The following is a 20,385-nucleotide window of genomic DNA, read 5'->3' as shown; positions in this document are numbered from 1 at the left end:
ATTTTAATTGTACTGTTATCAGGGCTGTGAACCGGTTCAAGTAATGAAAATGGAAACGAACATATTTTTTCTACTCGAACCGGTTTCGGAATGGTAATAATAATACAGAGGAACACAGGAACAGAAATGTTATAATATAATCGATTCTGCTCCGAGTGAATCGATGGATTTTTCTTTTTTTTTTCTCTCAACTCTTTTTACCATTTCTGACACACTTCAGGCCATAAAGTGTTTATTAATGAGCTGACGAGTTGAATCAGGTGTGTTAGATGAGGGAGACAGTGCTGGGCGGCTCAAGGGCAGTTTTGAAAACCATTTCAGAGACACGTTCTTAAATGTGACTCATATAAAATATATTACATGCACGCACAGTTTTAAGGCAGCTTTAATCGCCTTTTTGGTAACGTCATGACTTAACTGATCACGACATTGCATGCACGTAGTTTATTTCGTGCTTTGATATGAAATGATACAGGCTACAGTGCGTGCCGGCACCTTTGTGCATGCAATTGAGCACGCGCTGCGAGCACAGTACCGTTTCCACGCTCGCTTGACTAGCGCCTGTCGCTGACGTGAAGTGGAGCGCGCGTCTGAAATGTCTCCCATTTGATGGGGTCTTAAAGACATTCTGCGACTGAATAAATGCATTTCTTGTCAAGAGAAAACGTGACAGAAACAGCAGTTGTGAGTGGGGTGGCCAAACCTAGCTCCGCCCCTGCGTTAATTGCTTTAAAAAATGTTAACGCGTTAAACTGAAAAAAAAAAAATCGCCTGCCTGCATTAACGCGCTAATTTTGACACCTCTAATTTAAATTCAATTATTTCTTTTTTTTTTTTATTAAGCTTTGAGATTTTATGATGGAGATCGCCAAGGAATGTTGCTAAGAGATGTCGGTGTGATACACTGCATTTAACTGTGTTTGCACACCTAATAACTATTTTACAATAGTTAATGTTTAGTACTGTTTACATTCAGACAAACATTTACACAATTACATCATCCAAGTTGTTTCTTTGGTTTACAAATATTCAATTTACAGAATAAGGCGCTCTGTGTTGTAAAGACAGGCAACACACGGTCAGGTAATTTTGCAGAAAAATACAGACAGCTTTTTGAAAAACCCATTTCTCAACCCAGTCACTTTTAATTTTTTATGTGATGATTTCTCTCCCTGTTTTCTCAAGTGTTACAGTACTTTATTCATGCTGTCTGTCTTTCAGGCAGACATGTCGGTGGAAGCGATAAGGCAGCACTTTCAGGAGTCGTCTCTGGAGTATGTTTGCAAGCTGCAGGAGATACAGGAGAGGAAGAAGTTTGAGTGTGTTGAGCCTGTGAGTGCATGACCTTTTGTCCAGATTGTCATTCATCTTGATTCATTTCAACATTGTTTGCTGTTTTGTTTGCCTGTCGACGGCATCTGATATGCTCTCACTTATCACAAAAAAAGAAAGGAAACACATTTACAGAAATTCACTCAATGCAGCACCAACAGAATAAATGTTAAAAATATACATTTCTGTTTATACAGATACACTGTTTCATAAGTATTGCTATATTGTTGTGTGTAATTTCTGCACCACTGGCAGCACCAAACAGAATAGCAAAAATAAGGGCTATGTTTGGAATGAAATAATACTATCTCTTTGGCATGTTGTAGGCAAATATGCAAAACTGATTTAAAAATAAGAATTTCTTTACTTTATAAAATGACAACTGGACACTATGTACATACAGATAAGTTAAATAATATTATTATTATTGTCAACCGTAACCATATATACAGTACCATTTAAAAGTTTGGGGTTGGTAAGATTTTTTATTTTTTTTTCAAAATCTGTGAAAGTCGTCTTTGCTCCTATGAATTTACAGTAATATTATTGTGAGAGCAAAGCTGAATTTTCAACAGCCATTCCTCCAGTCTTCAGTGTCACATGATTCTTATGAAGTCATTCTAATATGCTGATTTGTTGCTCAAGAAACATTTTTTATCATTATCAATGTTGAAAACAGTTGTGTTGCTTAGTATTTTTGAGGAAACCATTATTATTATCTTTTTTTAGGATTATTTGATAAATATTAGAACAACATTTGTATGAAATAGAAACTTTGGTAACACTTTATTTAAAGCCTTTATATATAATGCATTATAAAAAATAGTTTTAATGCATTAATTATGCCTTGTAATGCACCCTATAATGCATTGTATGATCTTGTGAATAATTGTAACTGCAATTCTAATACATTCTAATATTTATAATATCCGTTGTTCCACCTTTAAAAAAGTATAATGCGTTAAAACAAATAAAAAACAAATCTACAAATATTATGATGCATTTTAAATTTGTTTACAATAATTTATGAAAATATGTTATGCATTACAATGAATGTACATTATCAATACCTTTATAATGCATTATACTTAAAGGCTTTAAGTAAAGTGTCACCTAAACTTTTTAAATGTGAAAGTCATTACTGTCACTTTTAATCAGTGTCCTTGCTGAATAATAGTATTAATTTCAATCTTTTGAACTGCAGTGCAGCCTACCTTTATATCAAATTATTAAATGAAGTAAAATATTACCATTAGCCATTTACAAGTGGAACAAGTATTCTTACTAATTCACTCACTTTGTGCACACACAATTTGATAGATTGTATAAGCAAATTAGTATCCTTTATATAAAATCTTAAGCAAATATTTACCTGATATTTACATTCACTTTTTCCAATTTATGTACACCTGTATGTCTTTCTACTTGAAACTCTGTTGTTTGCTTGGAGATGGAATTGGATATCGCATAGGGATTTAGACATTAAAACGTATTATATAAACTCGAGAATTTTTGTCCTGGATGATATAATGAGTTGTCATTTTTTTAATTTCTCTAATTCCCTTCTTCCCTCTCTCTCTCGTACAGATGCTGGCGTTCTTTCAGACTGTATTTACTTTCTATCATCAGGGATATGAGTTGGCCACAGACTTTGACCATTATAAAAAGGCCCTTCAAATCAATATTCAAAATGTAAGTAAAAATGTAATAATGTTTTTGACTTTAAAACAAAACTTTATATCTATTTTTAAATGATTTATGTAATATGTATTCCATTTTATTTCAACATTTTTCAGTGCATACATCCAACAACTATCTAATACTTGTTTGTACGTTAAACAGCTATAGACACATTTTTACAGTGATTCTCCAAGATTCATCAGTCTTCTTCTGGTTAACACTATTAGCTTGCAGAGTGACATGGAAAAATAGTTACTGAGACAGGATACAGCAGCTCTTTGAGAGGACCAAGGCTTCCAAGGGAAACTTAAAGGCCTTTGTTTGCATTGACCTTCCATTGTTTAACTTTGAAGTCGGAAGTTTGAGAGCCGACTTCCTTCTCCTGTCCTATATGATTGGACCACGTCACTTTCCCCATTGGTGTTTTGTTTTTAATCAGTTATAAATCAGTTGTGATGGTCAGGGTCAGAGTTCTGAGGATGTATAGCTTGAAAACATAGGTCATAGATTAGCACAAAGATGGGGTCTTTAGAATACACTGGGAAGTTGCTCATTCCCAGTTTCCAGGCCCTCACAGAATCTGTAGAACGTCATAGTTGATTTTGTTATTATTTTATGTTTGTGCCTCTGCTTTCAGACACGGAGTCGTTTTGAGGGCACACGCTCTGAGGTGTACGAGTTAATGAAGAGAATCAAAGAGTCGCCACAGGAATACAGACAGACCAGCCCTATCAGCAGTGAGGGCTATCTTTACGTACAGGAGAAACGTACGCAAGATCAATTTTATGATGTAACACTGGGCAGGGCTCCAAACTCTCTGCCGCACACAGTCTGCTGAACGCAGTGAGAGAGACCTGAAAGGCCCTGTTTACACCTGGTCACTTCATGCATTTTCTCTGATCGGATATCTATATGATTTGTTAAAACGTTTCACCATTTACACTTGGCCACATAAATGTGTCTTCGCAAAACGGATATAAATCCGTTCTTCAATTCCCGCTTCATATGCAAATATAACGGAGTTCACGTCAATGAAAGCAATGGATAATTTTATTAATTATCAGCTAATTTCAATATCAGGGACCGCAACAAGAGAGCGCGCGGCATCAGCACTGGAAAGATAGGCTAGTCTCGCTACTTTTAATGAAGAACATTGTGTGTTGAGCGTCTGCGACTTACTTTCAGGTTCATTCAGTTTGCGCATCGCTTGCTGAAGAAATACTCCACTACTCATCCGCGGTGATGCTTGTTGCATTGCGCTGTCATATCTGACTATAACATGCCATATAGCCTATAAAACGCTCTCACACGTCTATTATTTTAATATTATGGGAGGAGTAAAATTACCATATGTGGTTTCAACAACCAGATGCATTTACACTTGTCCAGTTTCGCCCAGACCACCTCCTGAAGTGGTTCGAGCGATTGGATTTATATCCGTCTCGAATGCGTTTCGGACGGCATTTACACCTGGTCTTTTCAGGATCAGATAGCTATCCGATCAGGAAAAAATGCATGAAGTGACCAGGTGTAAACAGCCCCAAAGTGCAAGTGCAGAAAAGCTGTGTCTATTTCGTGCACAACTTGAACAAACTTCAACAGGTAAAAGCTGTAAGCTCTGTGGATACTGGCAATATATATATATGCTGTGTTCTGTTAATGCATGGACTTCCTGTTATTTGAAGCGCACTTGCCATCCAGTAATCGCAAAAAGCTTTGTGCTGTCTTACTTTTTAATAAACAAAGTATCAGCTTTAAAATGCTACGAAATTCAAATGATGCGGTTTGGGTGCTCTTTAATGCGGACCACAAGCGCACACTTTCGGTAATATAAACACCAGTACCCCGCGTCCACACGGTCCGTGTATGCGTCCGGATCGCGCGAGCGTAGAGTATCGCAATTAATGCTCAGGCGCGATCTCTTTAGCACCTCAGTTAAAGCAGCAAGTGAACCCATTATATATTTCGATTTACTACTATAGTATGAAATGAACATGATCAAAACATAGGCAATAAGAAAGCCTATAGTACAACTTACTGAAATGTTTTATGTAAAAGCTCATTCAGTGTTTCAAACTGAGGAAATGTATAAAGCTTGTAAACATTGCATTGTAATACATTTACCTCAGAATAACCACTCAGTGTCCATAAACTCATCAGTCAGCTAGAAAAATAACTATAAAGAGGAGTGTTTTGCTATATTTATGCGCTGTTGCATATTAATATTTTTACTTATTCTGTTGTACATGATTCAACTCCTCCTATAAAATTGCATTTTACTAATGAAGAAAAACAGACTGAATGTGTGAAAGACGTGACAACATTTATAGGATGCGCTGCACTCAGTTGCCAAGTGATGCTTATGGTCCATGATATTGGTACAGACTCTGTGTAACGAACAATTCTTTGTGACTGTATATTTCAAGTTGTAAAAGACATTTAATTCACACTTTAAGTGAACCTTAGTCCCCCGGTCGACCTGATCATCTACAAGATGGATTAAAATGCTGATAAAGCCTAGAAAAGATAAGACATAAACACATGACAAAATGATTGAAATGTTAAAATAGGGGGAAAAATAAAATGATAATAATAAAATAAACCACTTTTATTCTGTGGCACCTAAAAAAATAATTTGGCGCCTAAGTTTTTCTTTTATAGGAGCCAATGGCTCCTTACTCGATTTTTTTTTTTGTCTGGAGCCCTGCTGGGGTTCCTATTATCTTTTACTGACTGTCATGTCATATGTCCTGTGCTCCGCTGGCTATATTGCTCATAGTTATTGCTGTTTCCACAGGACCTCCTCCTTTCGGATCCAGCTGGGTGAAACGCTATTGCACATTTGTCAAAGAACAGAAAATTCTACACATGAAGACATTTGACCAGAGATCGGGCGGGAAGCTTGTAAATGATCATCACACTTGACTCATTAGTCATGATAATGGCATGGTTCATAAGATATAATTGTGTAGCTGATCTGCTGTTCACAGAATGTTCTGTATCCATTCAGGGAGAGACAGAGTCTGTTACAATCAAGTCTTGTGTCCGCAAAACCACAGACACTCTTGACAGGAGGTTCTGCCTAGACATAGAGATCACAGATCGGTATGTTGGACCTGCACCCCTATGGTAACTGTGAATGAATGTAATGATGCATTTCTGATTCACAAGAAATCAGGTCATTTAATTAAAGATGGTTAGCGCACAAAGTACCCTTCTTCTGTGCTTACAATCCTTTTCCTAATTTGGTGTTCCCAGTCAAAAATGACCGACCTTTCAAAAATTTCTTATGAATTACTTATTATGTTATATTATCACTAAATTCTTGGATTTAATATTTTTGTCTGAGATGCATTAGCTCAGATCAATGAGGCCTACAATCAGTCAGCCAAAAAGAAATTCAAAACCTGTGCTAATTGAAAGAAATCAAGTTGATGATAAAAAAGACTACATCCAATATTTGGTAATAATAAAGCATGGTGAGACAATTTTAAGCTTCTTTTTTTTTCCTGTCATTGGCTGGAAACATCATAGAGTCAGTAAGATTTAGTCCAATATGATGACATAACTAGTGGTCGACCGATTATCGGTGCCGATATTAAGCATTTTTATGATTATCTGTAATTTTCAAAACCGATGTGCCGATAAAATTATTTGATTTTGAAACACGCTATTTGGCTCTGATGCAGCCTGTCGGAACTCACCACTCTGTGGTCTAGAGCAGTCTCCGCCCACCGTGCATCTGATTTGTTGAGAGTCAGGAGTCCGACCAATCAACGTGGAAGACTAAAGGCACTCTCACACTGAAAGCGCTTGCTAACTGGAGCTGCTTCAGTGATCACGCATCAGTTGTCTCTCAAAGGCAGCAGCAGAAGTTGCTCAAGTTGCAATAAATTACAATCCACTACACTGAAGTTGCAAAACACCGCAATATTATCTATTTATGGTTTCTGCGATGGGGAAAACGCAGGGGGAATCGCGGGGGGAATCCAGTCATATAAATGGAAATCTGTAAACATTAAGCCGCAAAAAGACTATTTAAATATGAATTCTGCATGTTCTGCGACTGCGTGTCTCTTTATATGTGAATGGCACAGACGTGCCTGTTTTGACACATACACACACACACACACTGAAGTGCGCGACGCTCGTGGTGTTTTCCGTATCTGCCGTCTCACTAAATGAAGACATAAATGCATGAACAACATCCCCAGAACTGCTCTGAGAGTTACTTCATGACCATTTGACTGTTTCGTTTGAGTAAAACAATTGTCATATCATAAATAGGCTAGAGAAACTTAAGAGGACCTCATGGCAACCCGTCAAAATAAACGTTCGGTTTATCTACTAATACTATTACAATTATTACAACTTTTGTTTAAAAGAATAATCACACAATACGCTATTTCTTCCATGATTTAATTTTAATAGTAAACCCATTTGTTTGCCAAAAAATATTTGATTAAAAGATAAATTAAATTGTTTTATGCCTTCATTTGCACTGCACTGTAAATTAAAACTAATAGAAATTACTGTCACATAGGCCAAGATTAGGATGACAGAAATTGTGACATTTCAATAGGCTATTGAACCAAGTGTGCCTATAACAGGCTATTAGTGTTATAGTTTCATTAAAATAGTTGCGGTCTTCTTTGCAACTTCTACATTGGAGCTATGAAGACAATTAAATTATTTACACTTTTATATGCATTGCGCTTTTTAAGTTAATCAATTGATGTGCATTAGATGATGAATTTAATAGTCCCCTCTTGTTGGTTATGATTTAGTCACCAGAAAATAATTCATGAAGAATTATGAGAGGTTATGCTATTACACACACACATTTCTAACATGTAAATTATTGAAGCCAAATACTTACGTATCCCCAAGCTGTTTAGCTTTAGTATTTAGTATTCATAGGCTTAATCATGAAGCATACAGTGGCCCCACTTTTAATTCTCTCTTTATATTACCCTTATTGTAGATGGATGCATGGAGGAAGACGAGTAAGAAGTGCAACCAACACTAGGGAAGGCAGTTTTTGTCAAAGCCCTTGTTATTCTTAATTTTGGCATTAATTAAAATGTTTACACCAGACATATATATTGGTTCAAAATATCGGTAATCGGTCTATTTGGTCTGTAATAATCGGTATCGGCATCGGCCCTGAAAAACACATATCGGTTGACCCCTAATGATAACTAGTGTTTCGTGAAAATAATCTCCATTCAAAATGGCTGGAATACCACATAAGTAAAAAAAGTCACCTTTTAGTCACTTGCTCTGACTCACCTGTAAACTGATATTCTTCAAGTGGATTTTTGCTTAAAATAGGAAGCAAATCGCACATAATTTATAATTGTTATGAGTTAAAATTTTTACTTTAGATGATGAAAAACACTAGAACTGTAAATCTCTCTGAAAATACTGGGTTTAACATGAGAGTGTGAGACAAATGAGATTCATTGGTGCTGAATCTCATACGTCAGAGAGTAAGGAAAATCTAAATATTTTGATCATCCAGGATACACTAAGAACCCTCATTAATCAAAGCCAAAGCTGACCTGGGCAGAGTGTTATGATGAATGTTAATCATGTTCATCTTGAGGCTGCTTGGAATCTTTTCAATGGCACATCAGAATGTTTCCAAATTAGGAGATGAATCAATCTCAATGTGAATATGAATTTGACTTCCAAAATCTAATGCATTTCCAAGTGAAAATGAGGCTGGGAAGTGATTTTAGCTGTTTGGAATTGATTAAACAGTTAATAGGCACCCAAGAGGTACATTATGCAGTTGTATGTATGCATGTGTACATTACTCCTGTTGGAGACACCCTTTATTATATGGAGATTCCCTTTATTAACTCATACACCTCAAATCATGTGCCCACAAAACAACTCTGTCTGATGCAGAGGCATAACCTTAAAAAAGTCCAACTGGTGGTGGATGAGGAGAGACCCCCCCCCCCACATGATTGTAAAGTGCTTTGGGTGTACAGCAATACACAATAAAGCGCTATATAAATGCATCATTCTTTCATTCGTTCATTCATAATAGAAACAGGAAATGGAAAGATGCTTCACTGTCATTACATATTGATAAAACAATTACATAGATGTTCAAACACAAATCATACTATAAAAAAGTAAATGAGTTGAGTTTTATTTTGCATGTTGTGTGGTTGTTTGTTTTCTAGACCGATCACAGTACTGACAGTCCAGGCACTCTCAGAAGATGACCACAGATTCTGGATGCATGCGATGGGAGGAAAGGAGCCGGTGCGTCAATCCTTCATTTCAGCTTCCAACCGCTCAATTAAAACAATTCTCTGATTCTCAGTTGACACAACCTGGTTAACTTTTGGAAAGATAGCTTTTATTACATATTAGAGCTATACTACTGTTCAAAAGTTTGTGGTCTAAGTCATTAAGAAGAAATGAATCCTTTTATTCAGCAAGCATTAAAAATAATCAAAAGTGACAGTAAAAACGTTTACATAGTTTCAAAAGACTTTTATTTCAAATATATATATTTTTTTTTTATCAAACATTTAAACTCATTATTATCATTATTATTGTAATGATTACTATTACTGAGCACCAAAGCAGTTAATTAGAATGATTTCTGAAGGATCATGTGACAATGAATACTGGAGTAATGCTGCTAAATTCAGCTTTTCCTTGATAGGAATAAATTACACTTTAAAATATATTCAAATAGAAAACATTTACTTTAAAATTGTAATAATATTTCACAATGTCAATATCTTTTTGATGAGCAAAAACCTTACCAACTTCAAACATTTGAACATTAGTGTGTATACTTCAAAGTGTTTTAATGATCATTTATGGTGTCTTGTTTGGTATATAAATTCTGTTCAGTTTGGTGTAGTGTGTTTTATGCTGGTCTGGTTTGTGTTTTCTGATGTTTATCTCTCACACAGATGCAGTATCTCAACCGGACACATTCACGTGAAAGAGGAAGTGAGTGAACTCAAATTAATATCAGAGCTTCAAGTTTGCCTTCAGTTGTAGTGCCTATTCATAAAACATGTTATTACTTGTATGTTTGCATTTATTTCTGGTACATAAATTGTGATGATATTTATTATATTTGTGTATTTCCATAGTTGATGCCCTGTTGGATGACGTGGGAATAAGCTTTGTGAAAAATTCAATAAATGCCATTGAAACCAGAGGTACCTCTACATGTTTTAATATACGAAAAAGTCATATACAAAATAAAGAAGTACAAAATGTTTCAGGCAGGATTAATATTGTCAAATATTAATCCTGCACAATATATTGTAAAAAAAATTATTTTTTTATACAATATATTGTAAAAAAAAAAAAGTCAAACATCTTCTGCTCAAACTTCAATAGTTCACACAGTACAGTAACACCTTCTGAACACTAGAGGGCAGAATGATCTAGCAGTTTTTCTCAGCCCACACCAACAACCTGTTGTGCTTTGTTCAGGATAATACAGGAGAAGCTTAGTGTGCTTGTGTTTAGTTTCCCAGATCAGCTGGGATGTAAATGGAGTACCTAACTGCTATTACAAAACATGTTTTTATTTTCACAGGTATTACTGATCAAGGTCTGTACAGAGTTGTCGGGGTCAGTTCAAAAGTACAGAAGCTTCTCAGTTTAATGATTGGTAAGCTCAGCCTTATTTGATTGCTCTGTAAATGTTCCTCAGTTTTAGGTGATTTACTTTTAAGCCCTTTAATCGTATCTAGAGCCAGTGTCCGGTTGAGTCTCATTGGCATTCAGACATTCATCTTGTCTGGTGTCTGTCTGTACGTCCTTTTGTCCTGTCCTTTTGGTGACACCTGACTCCATTACTGCAGGCAGGCAATCAGATTTCCGCTCTCTCTCTCTCTCTCTCTCTCTCTCTCTCTCTCTCTCTCTCTCTCTCTCTCTCTCTCTCTCGCTCGCCTCTCCCAAAAACCCAACACACACTGATCACCATCTCATGCTCTGTTATCCTGTGCCATACTCAGTTCTTTCTTTCTTTCTTTCTTTCTTTCTTTCTTTCTTTCTTTCTTTCTTTCTTTCTCTATTTCGCTTGCTCTCCTGCAGTCGTAGCATGAGCTGGTATCACTCTGCTCTGAATGCTAAACGCTGTGTTGAGTCGGCCGGCTGCCTGAGCCCCTGCTGCTACATGAACTCAGCCACTCTAGAGTCTAATAGCCATTAACACTCTATACGGATCCACTGTCCTCATCTGAGAACAGCCTGAGCCCTTGTAGTTGGCTCATGAACTTAAAACCTGCCAAATATCCAGAGCACAACCAACTATCCATCTCATTTTCAAATTCAGAGCACTCATTCATAGGCTCTGCAGTTGTTGGATTATATCCAGGCATTCTCTTTATTTAAAGTCTATACATGTATTACGTTAAGAATTGTAAGAACAGATCAGATCAGAGTGGAATGACCAAACAAAATTCCATATGATAATTTCCAGATAATCAGTGCTATAGCGATATAATCATATTACTAAGTTAAAAGCTGTTTGTTTTCTTGACAGACTTTTTCTCACCAAAGTGACTCAGGAGGATGAGCATGCATTATGTTGTATTGAGATGTCAGTAGAATGCAAAATGAGTGTTAAGATGAAACCACAGAGTGCTAATAAGATGTCTGTATTGGAGCTGTGATGTGCTCTCAACTTTTGAGGACCTATTGTGCTCACAGGGACACAGGTTGAGAACTCGGGTAGTTAGCATATCATTTTAATTAAGTAATAAATCATGTGAGGCCATGCAATTGTTGCCATTTATCACTTATTAACAACATTTGCAGAACATGATCAGGCTTATAATAATTTCTCATTTAATTAAAATAATCACAATCAAATAAGAATAATCACACAGAGCCATTATATAATAAGTGTCACATTTCATTTAGCCTTTATTTAGAGTGGTCTAACCACTCTATTGCTTACCAGTAGTAAGAATATAGAATGTAACTTTAGACAGAGGAAGTTAAGTAAAAAGTATTTGCTTAGCCTCAGGAACTTGAGAAGGGAAACAATAAAAATTCTGCTATATTTGTTTTCATTTTTAACAAGTTTAACATCCCATATTAACGATGGACATTATAGAAAAATAATTACTGTTTTTGTTTAACCCCAAATTCATAAAAGAAAGTTTCCAAAAAATATTAATTACATTAATAAGAGGAAATGTTTCTTGTGCATCAAATCGGCATATTAGAATGATTTCTGAAGGATCATGTGACACTGAAGACTGGAGTAAGGGCTGATGAATATACAGGTTTGCCATCACAGGAATAAATTACATTGAATGGATTCAGATAGGTAACAGTTATTTGAAATTGCAGTATTTCACTGCATTACTGTTTTTACTGTATTTTTGATCAAACAAAGGCAGACTTCTGAAAGATTTCTTAACATAAAAACATAAAAAAATGTACAGACTCCAAACTTTTTAACAGTAGTGTGTGTGTGTGTACATGTGTATTCCCAGCTGTCTGGGGGTTGAGGTAAGGGTAATGAGCATCAGTTCTTTAAAAGAAAGCAGAACAGTGAAAGATGAAATGTTAGTTTATCTGGCAATTTCCTCTCTGCTATTCATGCCATCAACATTGGACTCTATTATAATATGTAAACACACTTCAGTTTCTCAGTGGAGTATTAAATAATGGCGTCCCATTGTCATTATAGGCATGTTTGTCAGGGAGTTTAAAAACGGGTTAGAGCAGGCTGAATTCAGCAACGTGGCTGAATACTATTGGACTTCAGGTTTAAGACAGGGAATAATTTCATGCCTTTGCATGAAAATAGCATAAAACGGTTCAAACTGCCTTTGTTTTTCATTTTGACTTTGAATTGACTTAAATGTTGAAAATTTTGTCCAACCTGAATTCTGAAAATGTTGGGACTTTTTTTAAATTTAAATAAAATGAAAACTAAAAGAATTTCAAATTACATGAGCCATGGGGTCATAGTCGTTGTCGTATCTGCGAGTCATCTGTCTCACGTCACCTGTTGCGTTTTTTCCCCTGTTGGCAAAGGAATGGACCCGCCCTACTCTGCCTCTGATTGGCTTACCTTAATGTTCTTTCCCTCATCCAACCAATCTCACTCCTGAAGCCTAACTTTTAGACGCTGCAGGCAACTGTGCATATTTCGGTAAATTATGGTGTTCCAGTCGAAATGGTGATTACCGCGTGAGGCTGCTGTTTTTGTTTTGTTTTGTTTTGTTTTGCTTGAGGCTGCTGTTGCGATAGCTATGAAGATTGTAAGTTACGTTATCGCTACATTAGTTCGCTACCCTTTGCAAAAATGCTCCTCAGTCTCGACCTTAACATTTGTCTCACATATCAGTAAACTATTACTTTGACATGAAGTCGATTTGAGAACTGTTCGACCTACAAGTAAAGCATACCGTTTAATGTATAGTAGTAGGGGGGTTTAGTTTGTCACCTTTTTCACTCCTGACAAGTTTGCACCCCTGGTTGGGACGGGGGCATGTTTACCTCCTCTTCTTTCAAAACAGTTTGAAGATGCCTGGGCATCGAGGTTATGAGTTTCTGGAGTTTTGGTGTTGGAATTTGGTCCCATTCTTGCCTGATATAGGTTTCCAGCTGCTGAAGAGTTCGTGGTCGTCTTTTACCTATTTTTCGTTTAATGATGTGCCAAATGTTCTCCATAGGTGAAAGATCTGGACTGCAGGCAGGCCAATTCAGCAGCCAGGCTCTTCTGCTACGAAGCCATGCTGTTGTAATAGCTGCAGTATGTGGTTTTGCATTGTCCTGCTGAAATATACAAGGCCTTCCCTGAAATAGACGTCGTCTGGAGGGGAGCATATGTTGCTCTAAAACCTGTATATACCTTTCAGCATTCATAGTGCCTTCCAAAACATGCAAGCTGGCCATACCGTATGCACTTATGCACCCCCATACCATCAGAGATTCTGGCTTTTGAATTGAAAGCTGATGACATGCTGGAAGGTCTCCCTCCTCTTTAGCCCGGAGGACGTGGCGTCAGTAATTTCCAACAAGAATGTCAAATTTGGACTCGTCTGACCATTGAACACTTTTCCACCTTGAAGTCACAGTCCTTTTTAAATGAGCCTTGGCCCACAGGACACGACGGCAGTTCTGGACCATGTTCACATCTGGCTTCCTTTTTGCAAGATAGAGCTTTAGTTGGCATCTGCAGATGGCACGGTGGATTGTGTTAACCGACAGTGGTTTCTGGAAGTATTCATGGGCCTATTTAGTAATGTCAATGACAGAATCATGCCGATGAGTGATGCAGTGTCGTGTGAGTGCCCAAAGACCACGGGTATCCAACAAAGGTCTTCTGCCTTGTCCCTTAAGCACAGAGATATCTCCAGTTTCTCTGAATCTGTTGATGATGTTATGCACTATAGATGATGAGATTTGCAAAGCCTTTGCAATTTGATGCTGAGGTACGTTGTTTTTAAAGTATTCCACAATCTTTTTACGCACTCTTTTACAGATTGGAGAGCCTCCGCCCATCTTTACTTCTGAGAGAGTCTGCCTCCCTAAGACATCCCTTTTATAGCAAATCATGTTACAGACCTGATGTCAATTAACTTAATTAGTTGCTAGATGTTCTCCCAGCTGAATCTTTTCAAAATTTCTTGCTTTTTCAGCTCTTTGTTGCCCCCGTGCCAACTTTTGAGACCTGTAGCAGGCATCAAATTTGAAATGAGCTCATATAGTGGATAAAAGTGTAAAATTTCTCAGTTTAAACATTTGTTATGTTATCTATGTTCTATTGTGAATAAAATATAGGCTTATGTCATTTGAAAGTCTTTTAGTTTTCATTTTATTCAAATTTAAAAAACATCCCAACATTTCCGGAATGTACATATGTGACCTTAGACTTTTCTGATTTTCTACTGTGTTCTATAAAAACTCACTCAGACATTACCATGGTAACAGCTAGCCAGACAGAGAGGCGATTGTCAGTGCTTCGGTTGAATTCTTCAAAAGTGTCAAAGCCCGGCGTTACAAACTCAAAGCAGATTGTTTTACGCATTATATATTTGCGTACTCTTTGTCCATCAGGGAAGTATTTACAGATCCAGATTTACATGAGCAGTGGTAAAACTAAATTATATCTGCCCTTCATATCGTCCACTCCCTGACCTCAGACATTTTTATCCATCTTGCTTTCTTTGTCTTTCTCATTGGTCTTGGATGTTCAAGTCCTAATCAGGTCCCTAATAAGGCAACATTATAACCATCATGGAAAAGTTTTACCATGAGTTTATCATTTATTTCTGCACCTTTCAAATGCATTTTGTGCTTTTTTTTTTTTTTGGATTATACCATTTTCTGTTGTCCCAGCCCTTTCAAAATACACTACCATTTAAAAGTTTGGGATCAGTAAGATTACATGTAAATATACACTCGCCTAAAGGATTATTAGGAACACCATACTAATACCGTGTTTGACCCCCTTTCGCCTTCAGAACTGCTTTAATTCTACGTGGCATTGATTCAACAAGGTGCTGTAAGCATTCTTTAGAAATGTTGGCCCATATTGATAGGATAGCATCTTGCAGGTGATGGAGATTTGTGGGATGCACATCCAGGGCACGAAGCTCCCGTTCCACCACATCCCAAAGATGCTCTATTGGGTTGAGATCTGGTGACTGTGGGGGCCATTTTAGTACGGTGAACTCATTGTCATGTTCAAGAAACCAATTTGAAATGATTCGAGCTTTGTGACATGGTGCATTATCCTGCTGGAAGTAGCCATCAGAGGATTATCCCAGTAACTGAGCAGATTGTGAAATACCCGTCTGGCACCAACAACCATGCCACGCTCAAAATTGCTTAAATCACCTTTCTTTCCCATTCTGACATTCAGTTTGGAGTTCAGGAGATTGTCTTGACCAGGACCACACCCCTAAATGCATTGAAGCAACTGCCATGTGATCGGTTGATTAGATAATTGCATTAATGAGAAATTGAACAGGTGTTCCTAATAATCCTTTAGGTGAGTGCATATTCAAATAGAAATCAGTTAATTTCAATTTTAACAATATTTCACAATATTAGTGTTTTTACTGTATTTTGATTGAATAAATGCAGCCTTATTGAGCATAAGAGACAAAAAAAAAAAAAAACTGGCCCAAAATTTATTTATACCACCATTATAGTTTTTGCTATAGTTTTTAAAGATCATTTGAACTTGAATTCTTTATTGTTTTGTGATCGGTAGATGAGAAGAGCAGTGAAATAGATTTAGCAGCCAGTGAGGACTGGGATGTCAAAACCATCACCAGTGCTTTAAAACTTTACCTGAGGTGAGTTTAAACTTTCTGCATTCTGTTTCTGATAAACAACATGGTTTGTGTGTGTGTGTGTGTGTGTGTGTGTGTGTGTGTGTGTGTGTGTGTGTGTGTGTGTGTGTGTGTGTGAACGAGTGTTTGTGTAAATGTTTCCTGCACTAATTGTAATTTGACAGAATTACATCATGCCCATTCATCCTTAACCCATTTGCTTGTTCCAAAAGAGACTTCAATGTAAAGCTAAATTCATGTGTAAACCCTTGAAACGCATGGAAACGCATGGGCCTCTTCATTTATGAATTGAATTGAATCTCAAATAAAAGTATCAAGAATAAATGAGTTCATGTGAAATATGAGTTTTTTAATGATTTGTCAGATTCACAGTGGGACATTCTTTTCAGTGACAATATAATTGTATGCCGTTTTATTCATTTAATTAATATTGCTTTTAATTAATTTCTGTAATTGATGTGTCACAATAGACTAGCACAAGGCAGCTTTTGTAACGCAGCAGAGTGTATGTGTGTTTTGAGCTTGTACTCCTCTATAAGTATGAATGATATTGGTGTGCTGGGCTCATTTTGGGCTAACAGTGCTGGGACATGTGCCAAAAACTGAGCGAAAGTACCTTCAGATGAACTTGGTTATCACAGTGTATGTGTGTTTGTGTGCTCATCTAATTTCTTGCAGTGATCAGTCACATTAATCATAGTGTTGTGTATATAATAATGCCCAATAAAGCCGATAAATCTCTCCCTCTCTCTCAAGGTGCCTTTCAGAGCCACTAATGACATACGAGCTGTATAAGGAGTTCATCGTCCCTGCAAGTAAGGTCTTTGTCCTTGCTCAGACAATAATCAAGCAATACCCAATCAATTACTTGACAAATGCCATAAACTTTGAATATGTGCATGTCGGTGAGAGAACTGCTTATGATTTGTGAAACCCTAAGGTGGGGTTTAATGCTTGCTGAAAGTATCACTGAATTACATTTCAGTGAAGGACTTTCAAATTATAAAAATGACATGAGCAGAGATGTATTAGAGGAGGTTGTCATAGGTCTGAGAGGTGCTATAAGTCAATAGTGGCAAGCCTATTAATGCTACATATACAAAGGCAGAAGATTTACTAATTAGTTCTTTAGCTTTACTGAGGGCCACGTGTACAGAAATGTATTATATTCAAGTTCTCCTGGAGCAGCCTGGGGTTGACCAGCCCTCGACTTTAACCACTGCACCTCACCGGCCTATACTATTACACCCTGTGTTATTGTCAACTAAATCTATTAAAAATTGTCTTAACTGAAATAAAGCTGAAATGAAATAAATTATAAATATTAGAACAAAAGTTTAAAAAATTAGAAATGTTGCCTTGGCAACTAAGTTTAATATGAAGTATTAAATAAAATTAGTATTTATACTGTACTTCATTATATAATAATAAATGTCTTTTAATAAATTTACAATCTAGCAAATTGTCTATTTGTCTATAAATCTAATTGAAAGTATTTAAGCATAAACATCCACATGAAGGTTTAATAGGTAATAATATTGCATATTTCATGCCATCTCATGCCATTGCACATTTCATGGCTTTTTTTTTTTTGTCTACACAGAGTGCGCTACTCCAGAATCTAGAGTTCAGGCCATTCACTGCCTGGTTCATAAACTGCCAGAGAGGAACAGATTAGTGCTCAGTCTGGTTACCAAGCATCTTGCCAAGTGAGTGGAAACTGTTTTTTCTCTATCTTTCTATCTGTGTACACAATTTTTATGTGTGTACATTCTCTGTTTTGTTTCTCCAACCTTTTTACTTCTCTCGGCCGTCAGCCACTATTTTCTATCATTATTTCCAACTTTCTCCCTCATTCCATTCTTACCGTCAGTGCACAAACACACACCTTCCTACAGGCAGCACTCTTAGAAACGTCTGTAGGCTACCTCAGTTGCTGAGCAACAGAGCAAACAGACAGACAACACTCTGGAAAGAAGAGAGAAAACTCCACATGGACTTTCATAACCTCCATGCTGTTATCTAGATCGACACTTTTTTCTAGAGAAAACAAGCCCTGCCCCTCTCCTCTCCTCTCCATCCAGCAACTGCCCACTTAGAGAAGAGAGTTATGCAACAGCTTTCTGTTAGAGATTAGATCGGGTTAGAGATTTCTAAATAATGTTAGCTATCATTACAAGGCTTTACCTCAGGACTCACTTTTTTATATAATGTGAATGTAAGCAAATTGAAGATAAGCGCATAATCTCCCTAACCTCCGGCAATCAGTGACTGGGCAGACGCGTCTCCTCAAAATATAGAGTGGGATTTGCTGGCAGCCAGGGATGTGCAATTGGAAATTAAATTCAGGTTATCCGCCACTAAATTCCTCTTCCATCCACTCCAGCCCTCGCAAAATGCTTTAGGAGTTGGCGCAGTTGCATACCCATCAGAGATGGAGAGTAAAAAGCCTAATGTTGCCATGTTTTCTGAATTGGAATTAGAGAGGTGATTAATTGTTATCTGTGTGTGGTGTATTTATTTCAAAGTGCACCCTTTAAAAGTGGTAATCTGACTTTTTGAGACCTGTAGTTTGTTTGCGTTGTTCTGAAAGAGGAACAAAAGTGTTCGGACCAAAATTTGTTATTAAAGTTACATAATAGCAAGCTCTCTAAAATGTTAATATGCTGCCTTTTTTTCCCCCATTTCTCAATTTTCAAACGAGTTTCACCTGTTTCTCAAAATAGGCATTAATAGCCATTTTTAGAGGATGAATTGAATTTTGATTATGAATTATAGTAACACCAAAGCTGTTAGGTTTATAGTACAGTTGAAAAGTTTGAAAGATTTTATAATGTTTTTAAAAGAAGTCTTTTACGTTCATCAAGGCATCATTTGTTTGACCAAAAATAAAGTAAAACAAAAAAAACTGTAATATTGTGACATATTAATACAATTTGATATAATCATTTTCTATTTTTATACATTTTAAAATGTTATACATTTTTTGTGAGGCAAAGCCTGTTTTTTTTTTTCAGCAGCCATTAATCCAGTATTCAGTGTCACATGATCCTTCTAACAAGAAATCATTGTAATAAACTGATTTGCTGCTCAAGAAACGGTTCTTATTATCAGTAGCCGGGCTTCCATCCAAAGTTGCGAATTTAACACATTTTATGGAATATCGCATAAAACATTTGCGAACAAGCACCGTTTCCATCCAACGAGTCAAAGAGAATAAAATTGTCACTTCCTTGTAAACTGGCACTAAATAGCCTATAGAAAACTTGTATAAGCTACTGAATATATACATTTTCATATATGAAAAATGACTTGCGCCTCACAGTGAGCAGACGAAACACAATAAATGTTGTCATTGCTTTCGGAGGTGAATGCTGCTGTTTGTGAACGCAGTCATGTAACGTTATAAGACAGTTATACAGAAATACTTTGATGACAGACTTTGCTCTGGCATTTCAGAACAACCATAATAACATTTCAGATGCTGTGAATGAGATCAGTCCGATGCTAGTCAAGTTATCCCATCTCATAGCGCAAAGTCACATGACATGCGCTTGGAGGAATTTATTCACAAAATGTATTTCCATCTCCCATTATTCACATTAACCCTTTTTCGCACAAGTCAAAAACCACCTCAATCGAGCGTAAAAACTTTTTTGCGAATTAAGGGATTTTTATTTGAAATTTGGCGTTTCCATCACTCGTTTCTCATGCGATATTTCAAAATTTGCATTAAAACAGGGTGATGGAAACCCAGCTAATGATGAAAACATTTGTGCTGCTTTAATATTTTTGTGGAAACTGTGATGCATTTTTTTTCAGTATCCTTTGATTAACAGAAAGTTCAAAAGAACAGTATTTATTTGTTAATTGTTAATCTTTTGTTACATTAAAAATGTCTCTTTTAATCAATGTCTTGTGTCCTTGCTGAATAAAAGTATAAATTACTGACTTAAAACTTTTAAACTCGATTATACTCAAAATGTGTAGTTGTTTGAGCTGAATGTAATTCATCCTGTATATGCCTACATGAAGAAACTAAAGGGAGAAACTA

General features: G+C 36.6%; 1 protein-coding gene across 3 annotated transcripts in view; it reads left to right on the top strand.

Annotated features, from left to right (window-relative positions):
- The window catches only part of LOC306873545 (rho GTPase-activating protein 10-like), a 96,969-nt gene that overhangs the window by 53,722 nt on the left and 22,862 nt on the right, over positions 1-20,385 (top strand). For all 3 annotated transcript variants that reach the window (XR_013784501.1, XM_079422906.1, XM_079422905.1), the window contains 12 exons: positions 1,222-1,332; positions 2,920-3,024; positions 3,650-3,779; positions 5,810-5,916; positions 6,023-6,117; positions 9,213-9,294; positions 9,960-9,999; positions 10,146-10,214; positions 10,601-10,675; positions 16,250-16,334; positions 17,088-17,146; positions 17,935-18,040. Coding sequence is in view for 2 of the 3 variants with exons in the window: in XM_079422906.1 (XP_079279032.1) it covers positions 1,222-1,332; positions 2,920-3,024; positions 3,650-3,779; positions 5,810-5,916; positions 6,023-6,117; positions 9,213-9,294; positions 9,960-9,999; positions 10,146-10,214; positions 10,601-10,675; positions 16,250-16,334; positions 17,088-17,146; positions 17,935-18,040 (1,064 nt within the window). In the remaining variant the exon portion in view is untranslated. The remainder of the gene's footprint in view (positions 1-1,221; positions 1,333-2,919; positions 3,025-3,649; positions 3,780-5,809; positions 5,917-6,022; positions 6,118-9,212; positions 9,295-9,959; positions 10,000-10,145; positions 10,215-10,600; positions 10,676-16,249; positions 16,335-17,087; positions 17,147-17,934; positions 18,041-20,385) is intronic.

Source organism: Barbus barbus (assembly GCF_936440315.1).
Source record: "Barbus barbus genome assembly, chromosome: 8".
NCBI lineage: Eukaryota > Metazoa > Chordata > Actinopteri > Cypriniformes > Cyprinidae > Barbus > Barbus barbus.
The sequence above is the reverse complement of the archived record's forward strand: the minus strand, read 5'-3'. Positions and strand labels throughout refer to the sequence as shown.